This window comes from Oxyura jamaicensis, chromosome 19 (genome assembly GCF_011077185.1).
Source record: "Oxyura jamaicensis isolate SHBP4307 breed ruddy duck chromosome 19, BPBGC_Ojam_1.0, whole genome shotgun sequence".
Taxonomy (NCBI): Eukaryota; Metazoa; Chordata; class Aves; order Anseriformes; family Anatidae; genus Oxyura; species Oxyura jamaicensis.
Window position 1 is genome coordinate 5,773,704 of NC_048911.1, and position 16,482 is coordinate 5,790,185.

General features: G+C 55.5%; 1 protein-coding gene across 2 annotated transcripts in view; it reads left to right on the top strand.

Annotated features, from left to right (window-relative positions):
• Positions 1-16,482, top strand: part of LRRC75A (leucine rich repeat containing 75A) — a 71,445-nt gene continuing 54,963 nt past the window's right edge. The window contains exons 1-2 of one of the 2 annotated variants that reach the window (XM_035343196.1): positions 1-604; positions 1,376-1,571. In XM_035343196.1, the coding sequence (XP_035199087.1) occupies positions 603-604; positions 1,376-1,571 (198 nt within the window). In that variant the 5' untranslated portion in view covers positions 1-602. Of the gene's footprint in view, positions 605-1,375; positions 1,572-4,098; positions 5,195-16,482 lie in introns of those variants that run through there. The other variant, XM_035343195.1, reaches the window with a different exon arrangement.

The window sequence follows — 16,482 nt, forward strand, 5'->3', positions numbered from 1 at the left end:
AGAGGAGAGGCAGTGCCTTTGTCCCTGATAAGGGGACACCCCTCTTTGAGCCCTTTGATAAAACTGAAGATGCAGGGGGCTTCTAAGGGGATGCAGGGGGCTTCTGGGGGGGGATTCAAGGCTTTTTCTTGGCTCAGTAACCACTGGGTGAAGTCCTACGCTTAGCACTGGAAGTGGTCGGTACAATAACACGCACATGGGAGAGGCGCCCAGCAGCAACTGCTCTCTGCTGGCTCTTTGGGGCTGAATTTTAAGCAGCCGGGTTACTTGGAAGCAAATCCTGCCCTGTCGCCCCCTTGCTTGCTCTGCAGCCAGCCCTGAGCCCTGAGGTCTGGCGGTTTTCAGGCAGCGAGGAGGAGGAGGAAGGCACTTCCCTCTGTATCGCACCAGCATTTCTCTGGTTACTCAGGCTGCGTTCCCCTTTGCTCTTGGCAGTGAAAAATGGGATTTTTTCTTTAAATCTATTTTGTTTGCCTTTTCTAATTGAAGCCGATTGTGGAGAAGGAATTCAAGGTGAGTAGGGAAAACTTCATCCGCTGCCCGGAGGAAACGCGTTGTGTCCGTGTGATTTCTCATTTCTTCTTCAACCGCTCTCTGAGTACATGTAACGTTTCTCGTAATTATATTGCCTCGTTTATCCCGGGGTTTGGTTCGTCTGCAATTACATCCTGCTGCACTTCACCTGGCCCTGCTGCACCGCCTCGCTGCCGGCCTCGCCAAACCCGAACCGAATGAAGCCCGGGGAGCGGGTAGCTGCGTGCTCCTCTGAAACCAGATTTTTATTCAATTTGCTCTTGTCCCCAGAGAGGCCGCGTGGAGGCTGGCTGCTGTCCTCCGCCTGGGCTTGGTGCTGCCTTACAGCAAGGCTGCTTTTTAAAGTCAGAGATGAAATCTCTTTAACTCTGGGATCCCTTTAAATGCCATCTTGCCAGCGATGTTTCAAGTGGCCAGCTTAGTCCTGTCCACTAGCAAGCAGTGCTAACCTGCATCTGATACTGACATTTAAAATTAACCCTACTCATTCCCTCCCCACTGATGAGTCGTGTGCTGCCCTCCACAGCAAGAGTTTGCCTCTGATGGGCACCAGCAGCAGAGTTTGGGCCCCAGCAAGTCCAGGTTTGACCTCCCAGAGCTGTCAGGGACCCCAAACAGCTGCTCTGGGGAAGAGTCCTGGGCTGGGCTGGGCTCTGCGTGCTGAAGTGATGCTGGGAGCTCTTGCAAGCCATGGATTTGTGGGGGGTCTCTCCAAGCGTTTTGAGAAATATCCCCCTTTTCGTTACCCCAAATTGGACCATGCTTGCGCAGAGTGGATTTTCCCATTTAGGATGGGAGTCCTGGTTGAGATCGGAGATCAAAAAGGGATTTTCTGCTTTAGGCTTTGTGCAAAATTAATCCCCCCGTTCTCAGCCTGGGAGCGTACAGAAATTGCAGCATCTTACAAAGAGCGTTGCAAAGGCCAGCGTGAGTGGCTTGCCAAGAGAGAGGTGTCACCGGGTCACCATCTTCCAGAAACAGCAGCCAGCCCTTCCTGGCAGCGGGAGGTTTTACCCGTGGCTGATTTGAGCCCAAAGGTACGCTCGTTTATGTGTGCAGGGTGGTTTGGTGGTGGGCACGTGCCGCTGAGGCTGGGTGCTCCTGGTTTCAGGTGGCTGATGGCGGATCCAGCGCCAGGTCGCTGGCTCTCGTGGTGCGGGTGTGTCCTGGCTTCTGCACGAGGCTTGGTGAGGTTTTAGTTTCATTTTGGTGTAAAAGTGAGAGCGTTCTTAAATCTGAGTTCGGTGGGAGAGGAGAAAGTCTTCTCCCAGGGCCTCGTAATGTGAAATTATTTCCTTTTAAAGCAGCGGACTTTGGTAACACGCCCTTCAGCTGATGTGTGAGGGGTGTGAAGAGAGTCGGGAGGAAAAAAAAGGCAAATTCCCTTAGACAAACATCTATTAATTTGCAGTTTGCACACATCTGCACGAAGGAAAAAATGCGGATTGGCTGCGGATCCGGTAATGACTTTTGCAGAGTATTTCATCGGTCAGAGAGCTCCGGAGCGAGCTGCGGCCTGCGGAGAGCTGCAGGCTCGCACTGTTCCCAGCTCCCGAGCCCTGGGTGTGCTTGGTTTGTGCACGGACAGTCGGGTGTGTGTGCAAGAGGAGCATTGCCACAGGTGGCAGAATGAGGCCGGGTCCCTCCCGGAGGTGCAGAAGTGTGTCCTGAGCTCACTCTGGTGTAACAGGAGCTGCACTTTTTATTTTTTTGCCTTTTTGCTGGCTTTGTCCTGCGCTATAAGTAAGCATGATCAGGAGCAGCAGATAATCTATCCGCCCTGCTGACAGGAGTGTCAGAAGTGCAAAGGTTGGGTTTTATTTATTTACTCGGGACCGCGGTTGCTGTGCAAAACCACCTCTCCTGCCAGGATGCGGCTCTCCTGGCTGCCCTCTCCTCTGAAAGAAGCCGGGGAGGGGGCTTGGGGCTTCAGCCCCCGTGGAAGCCTGCAGCCAGCTCTGTGGGCATCCCAGGGAGGGCGTAAAGGTCCCCCACGAGCTGATGCTGAGGGTCCTGGGGGCTTTTCTGGGAGATGGTGCCATGGAGGGGGATTGCTTGCTAAAAGAATGAGCTAGACGTAAACTGGTTGTAATCCCTGCTCCAGGCTGGTTCAGAGACAAGATAAATGCAGGGCTCTTTCAATCACTCGTGTTTGCAATGACCACGAGGAAGCAAGTCCTGGTGCAGCTGCATCATGCCCAAACCCCTTTACCAGCAGGCTGAGCACCTGCATCGCAAAGCGCTTCTTAACGAAGAGGCTCGGGGACGAAGCTCTGGGACAGGTGGAGGATTGTAGGGCTGGGAGTGCTGCTGGTGCTCGGCTGATTCCAGAGGGAAAAATGCCTTGTGCTGAATGACCAGCTGAGGTGAGCACTCCCCTCGCCACGGCTCTGCGGCACAGCATCAGGCTCCAGGTCAGGAATGATGCTCTTCAGCTGGGTTTCCAGACATGGGCCCTGTGGACTCCCATAAATCTCTGGTTAACCAAACCCGGTGGTTTCTTCAAGCCAAGTGGCTCTGTGTTTCCTCGTGCGGCTTCACCTGCTGGGGCTGGAGCAGTGAAATGCAGTTTCTAGCTCACGGCGGCAGCACAAGGTACAGCCTGGGGGGAGGCACTGGTGTTCAGTTTGGCTTTGGATGCAACAAAGCATCTGCAAACCAGAGCCAAAGCCCACCAAAGACCATGGGGCTCTAAATGATTCTAATGGTAAAAAACGTGTTATGGTGCCTGGACTTTGGGGTTTTAGAAATCACTAGGCAGGCCTGCAGCCATTTGGATATGCAGGAGAGCTGCCTTTTACTCCTCGGAGTAACTAAATACCCACGTGCTCGTGGAGGGGCGGTTGCTCAGGTTGCAGAGGAGGCAGAAAGGATGCAAAGCTGCTCGGGGGTTATTTCTGTGCAGCTGCAGGATGCCCCCGTGGCATGCACCTGGTGCAGGAGGGGATGCCTGCCCGGCCGAGCAGCGGTGTGGGATGGATGCCTGCAGCTTGCTGCACATCTGCGCTGGAAGGCAGCCCACCAGGAGTGGCTCTGAGGCTGCTGCTGGGGCTGTGGCAGTCAAAACCTGAATTCTTCCCAGGTTATTTCTTGAGACATCTGTCTGCTGCAGCAGGTGAGCGCTGGCTGTGTCTCACCTTCCTTACCCCAAAGCTTCACACCCATGTCCCAAGCCTTGCCAGGGGGGTGGCCGGGAGAGGAGAAGCAGCCAAATCCCAGCTGGGGGCTGCTGGGGGGGCTTCTGGGGGGCTTTGGCCGGGGCCGGGGGGGCTGCACAAGGGGGGGTTTCAGACGGGGCAGCCGCAAGTGGGGCTGAAGGCGAGGGAGCGGTCCCTCGGAGGAAGAAGCCCCCTGCGGGGAACCACCGCCGGGATGCGCCCCGCAGCCCAGCCCCGGTGACTGCCCCCCACTTACCCCCCTTATCCCCGATCCCCCCGGTGCAAACACCCCGCGCAAGCCCCGGCGCTGCAGGGCGAGAGGAGGCGGAGGAGGAGGAGGAGGAGGAAGGAAGAGCCCCGTCCGGCTCCAGCTTCCTCCGCAAGCCCTGCCTCGGTGCACGGTGCCCGCCCCCGGCCCTCCCCCGGCTCTCCCCACTGCATGCCCCCAACCACTGAGCCGAGCCGTGCCGAGCCTCCTCCCGGCGGGGCCCCCCCCGCGGCTCCGCGCAACAGTTGCCCCCCCAAGAAGTCGTGGCCATCCCCGGTCCTCCCCCACTCCGAACCCAGCCAAACCTTGGAGAGCCCCCCTCGGCTCCAGGAGGAGGAGGAGGAGGAGGAAGAAGAGGCTGGGGGGGGGGGGAGCTGCGAGGAACCCCCGTCGCTCTCATCGGCCCGGTGCCGGGGGCAGGAGCCCCGCAGAGCCCGGTGCGCGCCCCCCCCTCCCCCCCGCAGCCATGGAGCGGGGCGGCGGGGCCGTGATTCGGCTCCTCCGAGCCGGGCTCGCCCGTCCTCGCCTCCTCTTGCCGGAGCGGAGCCGCCCCGCCGCCGGCCACCGGCCTCCCTGCTGAGCTGCGGGGGGCTCCGAGCCCCAACCGGCACCCCCGAACCCTTGGTGCGCCCCCCGAGCCCTTTGGGTATCTGCTTGTCCCCTCGTGCTCCTTCCAAACTCCTTGTGCATCCCTCTTGTGTGTCCCCCTAAACCCCTTGTGTATCCCCCCTCCCCCTTTCTGCATCCCCCTGTGCACCCCTAATCCCCTTTGTGCCTCCCCTCGTGCACCCCTAATCCCCCTGTGCATCCCCTTGTGCCTCCCTCTGTGCACCCTAATCCCCCTGTGTACCCCCCTGTGCCTCCCCTGTGCACCCCCGATCCCCTCGTGCACCCCCCTGCGTGCCCCCCACCCCCTGGTGTCCCCCCACCCTCGCATGCAGCCGCAGGGCCGCGGGGGCCAGGGACTCTCGCCATGGGCACCAAGCAGACCAAGGGCTGCCAGCCGGGCAGCGCCGGGGAGAGCCCCCCAACCCACCAGCGCAAGAAAGCGTCCCCCAGGGACCGGGGGGACTTCCTCGCCTCCCTCGTGGTGAAGTCCGGCGAGAAGTTTGGCAAGGGTGCCGGCAGCCTGCCCCCCTACCACCGGCGGATCTGCATGATCCAGGACATGCTGGTGCTGGTGAAGCAGGGGAAGCAGGAGGAGGCCACCGAGCTGCTGCGGCACCTGCGGCAGGTGAGGACACGCAGCTTTCTCCCCGGGGGGCTGCTTGCTCGCGGTGGGGAAAAGCCAACCCGGGACCGAAAGGCGTCCTGTTCCCGAAATGCGGCGCGCTGCCCTGATAGCAAAGAGGGGCGCGCTCCTTCTTCGCGGGTCTGACTTTTGTGGCGGGCTTTTGGGGACGTGGCTGAGGAGCTGTGGGGTGGTCGTGGTGCTGGGCATGGGGGAAAAAACCCAGGGAGGTGCTTTGTGTGGTCAGGAAACCCTGTTACTTGCATTTTCTCCTTCCCTTCGTTGCTCGTGCCGATAGCTTGGGGTTTTGCGGCACGCGCAGCCCACTCAAGGAGGTTCCCACTCAACTTTGAAAAGTTGGGTGGTTGAGGCGGATCTGCAAAGCTCCGAGGCAAATCGAGCCGGCAGCTTTTGAGAATCGGCTCTTCCCTTCCAGGCTGAGCAGCACCAGCAGCTGGCAGCTTTGCTTTGCAGCTTGCTCTTTTTGACGCACGGCTCTCGGTGGAGTTCTGCTCGCGTTGTGGAAATGCTGTCGGAGAGGGGGGAATTAATTGTGCCGAGCTCGAGACCTTTCCCCTTGAAAATCTGTTTGAGCCGGGCATTAGCTGAGAGGCAACGCTACGGGAAGGTGGGATGAGCAAACAGCAGGGCAGCCGAGGAGCGCTGCTCTGCACCCAGGAAATTCACATTTAACCTTTTCTGCTGATAGAAGATAACGAGACCGGAGCGCTGGGCGTCTTTGAGGCTCTGGGGTATGCTGGGCTTTGAGGAGCCGCGAGTTTTCCATGCAAACAGAAAGCAGAGCTTCACCAAGCTCGGGTTTTCACGCCAGAAGCCTGCACGGCGTGCTGGTGTTCGGCACAACCAGTTCGACCAGCTGGGGGAAAGCTTGCGGGGGACTGGGAGCAGCTCCTGGCCCCGTAGCTCTGCTCAGTGTCAGTCTGTCCACGTAAAAACCCAGCTGCTCCAGGGCCCTGCGGGTTTCTCCTTGTTGTCTTTGCATTTGGGCTTTGCTTTTTGCATTTCCCCCTCGTTTTCTGGTCCTGTTAACGTTTTCACGTGGCCCTGACCCCGTCACCTGCCCCACCCCGGGCACGTTCCCATTTACCCCAGCAGCTGGCATCCCTCTGCCCGCAGCGTATGCGACTTGTTGCTGTCTTTGGAGCAGCCCAGCTGAGAAATCTGAACAGTTTCATATGCTTTTGTGTTAGAAACCTCTCGTGACCGGCCCTGAGCCTTGAGATAAGATGCCCTCCGGGTCAGACATGCCCTCGCCCCGGAGCAGGCTCCGAGGTGGCCGTGAGCCAGGCGGCAGCTCCGTGCCCCAAAGCTGCGCCGCTGCAGCCCCGCCGAGCTTCACCCTGTGACAGGAGCCCATTGGAGCTGGCAGAGGGACAGGTGCTAATTTTAGAGGGTGTTTCTATCAGCCCTACAAACGCAAACAAAATAAGCCAGGTGCCCATGAAATACCGTGAGTTGTTCCCAAGTTCTCCCTGGCTTCGGGTTTTTGTTTTTCTTGGTGATGCTCTGGACAGTCCTCGTCCCTCCGGTGTCTGTGGGATGGCTGGGGAAGGTGTGGGCATGTGTCATGGGCACTGCCCTAATGACAAATCCCATCGTGGGGGCATCCCATCATCTGCCAAGGGATAAAAAAGGTTTCCACTTTGGCTAGAAATTGATTTAAAATTCCTGGGGGAAGCGAGGGACCTGTTACAGTCAGATAAGTCGTCATGAGTGAGCGTTGCTGAAGAGCTCACTCTGATAAAACGTATCTTAAAGCGTCAAAATAGGGAACACTTTGTCCTAGATACTATAATAGACTTGAAGCACATTTTTAATGAGGCGGTATTATTCCTTTGCCTCCGGGTAGTGCATGTGGGATGCCCCACTGCGCAGATCCTGACGGCCGTGGGTTGTGACGGGTCGGCTGTCGGTGTGCTGCTGGCTGCGGGGACGCTGGCATCAATCCCGAGGGAGGGAGCTGGGGTTGGGCGGTGATGGAGGCTTTGGGAGCTCCCAAACTTGGGGTTTTGGGGGAAAAAAAGGGGGCTGCATGTGTGAGCCTGGTGGGGCAGCGACTTTTTCTTATTAGCAGTGGTGCAGCATCCATCGCAGGGGGGCTTTGCTGCTTGGGGTGTGTGATTACGAACTTAATGCACAATGATGATGGTGATAAGGGTGCAAGACTGGGGTTTTCCAGCAAAACCAGCCCTCAGATGCATTTTCACTGTTTTCTTTGAAAATCCCAGCCATTTAGGTCAGCGGGAGTCTTTCCACTGACTTCATCAAGCTTTGGAGCTGGCCCAGCGCGCTAACGAGGGGGCAGGTGACAGCATCCCTGCGTTTTGGAGGTGCTCCATCGCTGGTTTAAGTGGGATGAGCGTGCTGGCAGACACGAGGCTGAGCAGATTTTTGGCTTTCCTTGACCCAGCTCCCTGCCCAATCCCCATCCACCGCCTGCACGAGGAGGCTCGAGGGGACCCCTCCTGCCTGCTGGCCCCCACGCCCCAAAAATTGGGTTCGATGATCAGCAAAGGGGCAGGGCAGGAAATGGCCATCGTGCTGGAGCACAGACAGGTCCTGTGTGTGCTCCACCAGCCTCTGGCACCCGCTGCCTTCTGCATTTGCTGGCCTGTTGCATTTCACCAAATTTGGCCAATTTCCCCCTTCTCTCCACAGCCCCGAAGCCGGAGCGCCGCTGTTTCCTTTACAGGCTCCTGCAAGGATTAAGGAGCGTTTCCAGAAATGCTTCGGAGGTTGCAAACAACTATAAAAGCACAAAGATAGGAAGCAGGCTGCTTTTTGTTGAAAAAGGTTAAAAATGGGAATAGCAGCCAGCCGGACTCGTTCGCTTCGAGGCTGCTCCTCGGCAGGGAGCTGAGAGCCTTCCCAAACCGCCCTATTAACCCCCCTCCCCCAAAATCGCTGCCCTCTGTTGATGAGGGGTGATTCCCTGTAAGCCATCCTTGCTGATGGCACACGTAGGATGCGTTTGGCAGTTAAACACATCTGGGGATAAGTGGAAATAGGCTCAAACGCTTCCCATCTTGGCGAGGCCGGCGTTCGGGGTCACGATAGCCGAGAAGCAACCCAGCCCCGTGGATGGATCCGCTTGCCTCTCAGGGAAATAATCCTGGAGCTGAACAAGGCAGGATCCAGTTTCCCTGCTGCAAAGCCCAAGTTGACCTGTCAGCGTCTTCGCTGCTTGCCCACGCGGAGCTGCTGCAGGGCCTCATCCTACGGGATGGTGAGAACTGAATTAATGATGTTGGCTCTTGGAGACACCTGGGGACCCCACTCTCGGACCCCGTACCCCAACCCTAAGACTCTCAGGGGTGGGAGAATTGCATCTTCTCCATGCCAGTGGATGGCCGTGTCCATTGCCACCCACTGCAGGAAGTGAGAGGCTTAAATATTACATAGAGCATCCCTTTTTTCTTTTTCTTCCTTTTTTTTTTCCTTTTTTTTTTTTTTTGAAGTCCTCTTGAGTTTCAGCGGTTAAAGCAGCCAAGCACTGTCAGTGTATTAAATTCTGGGAGTGTCTCTCCTGCTGGGGAGAGAATTTGTAAAACAAAGCATGTTTTCCTCCTCTCTGCTGCCAAACGGATCGTTTTCCCAAGCGGGATGGCGAGGCGCTTCCCAGCACATTACGTCTCGCTCGAGGAATTTGCCATCGGCCGGGGCTCGGCGTGCCCTCCCCTCCAGGGGCTGCTGCTGCCGCGGGCTCGGCCGTTGCCTGCCCGGGGCACGGTGTGGACGGCGGTCCCGGGAGTTTATTAAAAGGGGAAAACAGGGCAAAGCGTTCTGGTAAAAACCTCCGGATGCCGAAGGTGGCTGGAAGCCAAATTGCGAGGTCCGAGTTGTGGCAAAGCTTCGTGACTTTGTAAGGTGGCTTCTCGGCCGACCCTTGGGTGGTTTGGGGATGTGATGGGGCTGGGGACGGGGCTCAGAGCCCCCAAAAGGGGTGAAGGCACCAAGGTAACTTCAGCTGGGAAGAAGGGGATGGGCTCGATGTGGTCTGATGCCTGCTGAGCCTTGCAGAGCCCGAAGGGTGCAGGCAGCCACCCTTTGCTATGAACATACAACCCCGTGAGCTGTCCCCAGGTGTGTCCCTGAACCTCCCAGGGGATGGCAGCGACACGGGGTGAAGGGGCTGCGAGAGACCCTAAGGCTGCCTTGGGAGGGTCCAGGCGGCTTGGGAAGCTCGTTTTGAGCGGCATGTTCATTGTTGCTGGTTCTAAGTAGCATTTTTCTGCTTAATGAGTCCCTCCCCGTCTGGTTTTTGCCAGAGTTTCAGGGCTCTGCTCTTGGCTTGCAAAGGGAGGCTGGCAGAGAAGCGCGTCAGGATCGGTTGTGGTGGGTCAGGAGCTCTCCGAGGGTTGCTCGTTTCCCCTGAATGACCCTTAGGGGAGACAGATGCTGTTGTATGGCTTCTCCACGTCGAGGTGGATACGTTGTCAGCTGAGCTGGCAGTGATCAGCGTGTCTCTGGCAGGATGAAGGGGATTGGTTTTGGTGTCTCCTTGTCTCAGATTCAAACCAACTGCCCAAAGGATGCCAGACATGGTTTTGCACCAGCCTTGAAGAACGTGCTTCACCCCGCAGATGCCAAACCTGCTGGAATACCCCTGCTTGGCCGGGTATTCAGTGTGCGTATCAATGCCTCGAGCAGACCCTGGGAAGTGCCACAGGTTTGGCTGACCTCAACACAGCTGGACCTTACCGTGCCTGCCCTTGTCCCCTTGTGCCAGCCATGGGGACCGTGCCACAGCCCCTGAGATGCTGTCAGACCTTGGCACCATCGCTTCTGCTCCAATAACATGCTGTCCCTGCACAGTGGGCAGACACGAAGCAGTTTTCAGTGCCAGGCTGGGGACGCCCTCGCTGACGGCTGCGGCACGGCGAGGTGGAAATTGGGCAATGTGGCTTCGCAGGGCCCCGAGCTCAGCGCTGCCGCTTGGGGCTCAGCAGTCGGTTTCCTCTGGCCCGAGTTGCTGACGAAACCACCGCCGCTGCTTTGTGCAAATATCTTTAACCCTCAGGCTGCTGGTAGTCTTGGCAGCAAATGAACGTGCCCGATGGCACTGGGGTTTGGCGTTTTCCACCTCAAACGGGTGGCTCTGGCCTCCTTGCCGCGCTCCGCTGAGAGCTGCTCTCGTGCACTGCCCTCTCTCTGCTCCCTTTTTTCCCATCCTGGTTCCTTCTGTTCTTTTCCCTTCCCCCGTGGGATCCGTGGGTGGATGCGCCCCGCTGTCTGCTCAGCATCTGAGCAGCCCGGCTTTAATTAAACCCCGGGAAGGGGGCTCCTGCTGCTCGTCCTGAGCCAAACAGGGGATGCTGAGCTGCAGGGGGAGGGCGGAGGCAGTTCCCACCCCGCAGCGTGGGGGTAGCCCCCAGCTCCCTCTCTCCCTGTGCCTGCAGCAGCGATGCTCGATGCTCGCCGTGTCGCTGGTGCGGTTTCCTCTCCTAACTTCCCTGTCTCCCCTGGGATCAGGAAGCACAGAAATCGGCGCTGGTAGTGAACGCATTAATGCAATCCCTGCAGCACGCCCAGGCAGGCTCCGTTTGCAGCACTAGGAGAGCCCGAGCAGGGCTGAGCCCCGTGTTCCTATACCTGCTGGCACCAAAGGGCACATCCTGGCCGAGTTCCCTCCCTGGCCAGCCACCGGAGACCCCAACTCAGTGTTCCCCTAACCCCACAGCATCTCCCCAGACCCACTGAGCTGGGCTGTGCAGCCACCACTTCACCTGCTTCTGTAGCACCAGGATTGCATTGTTTTTCTTTTTTCTTTTTTTTTTTTTCACCTGGGCTGCTTCTGCTTTCCTGTCTGATGGGAACGCAAGCAGCCCAGGGCTCCAGGCCACAGGGCACCTGAAATCCAACCTGTCCTCCCCTCTTGGCAGCTTCGTGTCGATGGCATCGTTCCCTGTGTCAGGGGGTCGGTGGCTGTGGCCTCCTCTTAGGTAAGGGAGATCCCCGTATATTAATACTGGTTTCATTCTGGTACAAAGAGATAAGGGATTTTTTAGCCTCTAATTTCTTTTGCAGGCCCTAGCCAAAAGCCCAATACGATTTAATTCCCTTTCTCTCTTTTGTATAGCTCGACCTCTTTCTCCCCCAGTTTTTGTAGAAAAGACTTCTGGATGGCAAATTCAATCTTTCCTCGGAAAGCAAAAGCAAATTGTCCTTTCCATCCCTTTCCAAATTGAAGAGTTAGCTCCAATTACCTAGGGGCTATGACCTCGCTTCTTGGCAGCCTTGATGCTCTCCGGGTTCCTCAGATCTTTGCAGGACTGTTCACATTTCAAGTCCTGCATCTCCCAGGCTCTGGTCCTGCCTCGGGGTGAGCCTTTGAGGCAAGCCTCGGACAATCATCAGGGCTGGAGGGAGGTGCCCCATGCATTTGTGTGTCTCAGTGGGTATTTAATGCCCTATGGCCTCGTTATGTTATATTTTCCATGAGGTCTGTCTCTCTTTCCATTACAGATCAGGGCTCAGGGCTGACCTCGGTGCAGGCATTTCTCAGCATTGCGCCGGTTCAAGCAGCTCGTGCATCCTTTTTTTTGTAGGTTTTTCCTGAGCTCTGCTTTGCCCAGGCTCTGATCGGGCTGCCTGACACTGCTTTCTTCTCTTTCATGTCCCCTTTCCTTCTGAGGCTGGTTTCTAGGAAATAGCAGCTGGGTTCCTGGCACCGCTCCTCTCCGGACCTGCCGCCTCCTCGGGAGGTTTTGCAATGTTTGTGTCTGTGCTCGTGCGGCGAGGGATTACATTCACGTGTTGCACAAGGGGTTTTGCTAAGGCCCTGTCCCTAAACCTCTCACAGGAATTGGGTTGAAGTGGATGTTAATTAACTACAGAAGCCCCCAGCAGCCAGGCTGCGCGCTGCAGGGCCCTTGGGTGCAGAGGCTGGACACGTGCATTTCTCTGGAGGATGGGAATCAGATGTTGGGTTCTTAGCTCCTTGCTTTACCTTTAGCCAGAGAAAGTGAGTGCTAGCTGGGAAAGAAAAAGCCTTTCTGATTTAGAAAGGGAGAGCCCAATGGTACAGGGCTGCATGTGTGGGGCTCAGCCGAGCCCCATCGGGTTTGGGGACAGTGACCCGCACGACATCAGCTCCCCATTGACCCATGGTGGCACGTAGAGCTAACAAAGCTTGTTTCATTGCGGTGTTCCACCATTTATTTCCGTATTCTCCTTGTGTTTCTCTGAGTCTCAGTACTTGCTTATCGAGATCAGCATGCGGAGAAGTAGCAGAGAGTTGTCCACCTTCCACAAATGTGCCTCCTGCTGGCTTTGGGGCACGCTGAGGATCCTGCTCAGTCCTTTTGAGCACCAGCTTCCCTGCTGGTGCTGCTGGATGCCAACTGAATTGCCAAGAAAATGTTAACCCATGAAGGAAAAGTCCCCTGGTCTAGCTACAGCCAGGGAAGAAAGTAGGTGCTTGTAGGGTTCCTGCTTCCCACTGTTATCCAGGCATGCTTCCAGGGGAGAAATTATGATGTGATGCTGATGTATCACTGTGCCAGCTGAGCAAGGCTGCGGGGACATGGGAAAGGAGCGGATTTTTGGCATCTGCAGCCCCCAAACAAATCCTGGGGAGTCTCCTCTGAGCACACACCAGCCCTCTCGCTTGTCTAGTGCAGCTTTTGGCCAAAAACGCCAGTAGGGACATCAGTGTGCTCACGAATACCCGCCTCAGCTGCCATGCCAGTGACGGTGAGCAGTGGGGGCAATGGGAAAGCTGAAATGGAAATGCAGAAAAGTGCCATGGTTAGGAATAGAAGGGTTGCTGGATGTCTGGGAGCTGGATTCAGGTGGGGATCCCATCTCCCAGCAGGGTGGCATCAACCTGCCTCCGTGCTTCTCCCAGCCCAGGGCCTGGAACTGGTACCCGCTCACCCCAAAATGCAGCTCTCCCTGCTCTGTGAGCAGAAAACGGGGGCATTTGGGGGAAATCTCACTGCCCGTGGTTGCTGTGGGCTTCCTGGGTGATGGCAGCTTGCAGAAGGGGAGAAGCAGTTTGGGATGTGAGCACAAATGACTTATCTATGGCAGTGACCGCAGCCAAAATCAGCAAGGAGGGGATCTGGATTTAAGCAGCCTGGTTTTATGGGTAGGATTTTTTTTTTTTTTTGGTTATCCTTTAAGCAAGAGGATGTTTTCCTGTTGGGCTGTAAAAGGCGGATTCAGCTGGGTGCAATGTGATACTTCCTGCCCCGAGCAGGAGCTGTGTGGCTGCGGGGTTCCTCGTGTGTGGCTTTACTCTGGTGGCAAGTGGGGGATTTCGGGTTTACAGGATTGATTGCTTTCAGTTTTGTAATTTTTTTTTTTTGTTATTATTATTTATATTTGTGACTCAAGTTACACACAGATGAAAGCTAGAGTTCACAATGCAGGAAATTAGTATTTGAATGGGATTTGATCGGACAAAAACCTCAAAGTATGCTGGATATTTAGGGCACACAAACTTCTCAAAGCACATTTTATGTTTAAAACCAGCTGACCCGTTAACCAGAGTATTAATTTTACACAATGCATTACTCTTCTGGCCACCTTAATTAGCGATTTTGGCTCTCTTGGCAGCTTTATTTACAGATTGGAAGTTAAAAACATGCATTTCTCTGAAACGGGCAACGAAACGAAGATCTTTGCCCTTGTCAGGTTCCCCCAAAGTGCTTTGGTTTTTCTGGTTGCTGTTTCATCAGTGACTTCCCTTAAAATTTCGGCAGCCAGCACGCCCTGCTGCTTGGGCTGACACACGCCGGTTAACATGAAAGCGTGGCCATAGGTTGTCATTATCTTGAGTGGCTTGTTTGAAATGTATGCTTTAAAGTAAACGCTTGTAATGCACGAAGGCATTTTAAAGGGCTGTATTAAGTGGATTTTAATGTCATTGGGTTGAATTCTTGTGCAACCCAATCCTATTTTTTTCTCCCTTAGCAAGGTTGAGTGTTTGCTAGCCTCTTTGTGGAGCCAAATGTCTTTGTCACTGGGGTTTTTATAAGAGAGTGAGCGACCTGAGGGGTCCCACCCTGCCACAGCCACACCTCCTCCCCCCCAGCAGCCCCCAGAGAAGCATCCAAATCCCCTGGTGCCCAAGGGAAGGAAGTTAGAAACCCATCAAGAAAGGGTTTAACTTTCCAGGCTTCTTCCCCCTGAGCCACGTGTGCGATGCCTGCGACCGAGTCCCTGAGTCTCCACTCTACCTGATGGTTAAAAACTTTGTGCTGTAAATAAAAACACGCAAGCATGGGATAAAACACAGGGAAAAACTGAATTTCTTCCCTTAACCCCTCAAAACAAGCCTGTTTTCACTCAGTCACATACTCCTGTAAGATGTGGACATGGCTCCCAGTTCTGAGCGGTGCAAATTGCAGGGCTGAATGGGTCTTGGAGAGGGAAATGGGGAGGCTTTTGAAGCACCCTGTGAAAAGTGGGGTTAATCTGCTCCAGCTGATGGCCTCCTCCATTACCTCCCCAATCAGCATCCCATTTTTCTCGGGGTGGTTTGAGAGAAACCCTCGCTTCGGCAATTCCCTTCCTGGGGCTGCCTCGCAGCCTCTTCTTGAGCGGACAAAATTATTGTGTGTGCCATTAGCAAGCTGTGTAATGAGAATTACGGACTGCCTGCCCGGCGAATTGGGCAGAGGGCTGCAATTTGTACAGCCTGGCTGTGCAGGAGAGCTTTAGAGAGGAATTAAGAGCATTCAGCACGGCCCTGCTTCCTGCAGGTGTTGTGCTGTGCCAGCGCCTTCTCTTCTCTCGACTGCAGAGTGCAGGGCTGTGCTTTTCATCCTCTCTTTGCCTTATAAACGTTGCTTTTAACCCAATTCCCGAGTGCTCTTCAGCACCCGCAGCAGAGCTTCCCCAGGGTGGGCGATGCAAACAGGCTCCTTCCAGGTCTTTGTGGTGGTGTTTGTGGTGTGGCTGTGGTGCAACAGGCTTGGAGAAGACCCCAAACCCAACGCTCGGTGGGCATGGATGAAAGCCCCAGGGGTGAGCCACAGTAGCTCCTCTGGGCTGCGAAATGAGAGCTGCCAGGCTGCCTTGGGCATCAGGATGGAGGGCAGCAGCAGCTCCTAAGGTTGCTCCAGGTTTTAGGATCTCTGCAAACACCCTGGGTGCATAACAAGTGACCTGGGACTGCGTCGGCGCAGCACCCGGCATGGGTGATTGCAAGGCGAGTTGGCGTCCCGGTGCATGGCTCCACTCCCCCTGTTTTTTAGGCTGATGAACAGAAAAGAAGCAGTCTCAGGGCTCTCCCTTCCCTGCCATGGGCTCGGGGCTGGTTGCTCTTTCCTCTGATTTCCTTCCCACCCTGTAGCTGCAGAGGGAGTTTGGGGCAGCCCGGCTGCGCCCACGCAAGGTCTGGCTGCGGCGAGCCGTGCCCGCCCCTGCTCAGGCAGACACACAGCAGCTCTCTGATGGGATTAACTCCCCGAAACGTGGCGAGGGATCTCTGCGTGCCGTGCTGTCAGCTCTTGCCCAGCAGCTGCTGTTCTCCACCAACACAAAGGAAATAAATAAGCTAAACTCCTGCAAGCCATTTTTTAAAAAACATTCCCTTTCAATGTTGCTGCACCGCGTAAATCAAATGCGTTTCTAGGAGTCGTGTTTGCTTGTGAGCCCTCCCTGAAGATGCAGAGGTGGTGCCAGAAAAAAAAAATGCAAAAAATGGAAAAAAATAAAAATACAAACCTGAAATAACCCCAAAGGCAGGAGTAAAGCATGGTGCATGCATCTCCAGGTCACTTTGCAGTGCTGTATTGCACACGGACAAGGGCATCGTGCTGCTGGCCACCATGTGCCATGTCCTGGTGGGACCGGAGGCTCAATAAGCTCCATCTCCTATGTGCCAAGGGGTGGCACAGGGCTCACTTGAAGCTTGGGGCCGTTAATTAAGTGGGAAGCAGCCAGGCAGCTTTTCACCTTTGATTCCTACTGGCTGCAGCAGCCTCAACAACCTCCTGGCTAAAGCACCAGAAATCCTAAAATTGGCCATATTGCCAGTTGACATGAAAGCAATGAATAACTTATCTTCGTTTTCATGTCCTGGGGGAGTTGTTGCTCTTTTTCTTTTATTTCTGACTCTCAAACCTTGTGTGCAAGCAGTAGTAACAGTGTAAAAAGCCTCTAATAGACTGCAGTCTTACATTTGTGTATATACGTGTAAAATACAAATTATATGTGCAAGGAAATGGCCAAAATGCAGCTTGTGGCTCTCTAAAAGATTTCTCCATCCCCATCAGGTGTGTCTAGAAGAACCATCCTTCTTATTTACATTTACAGCG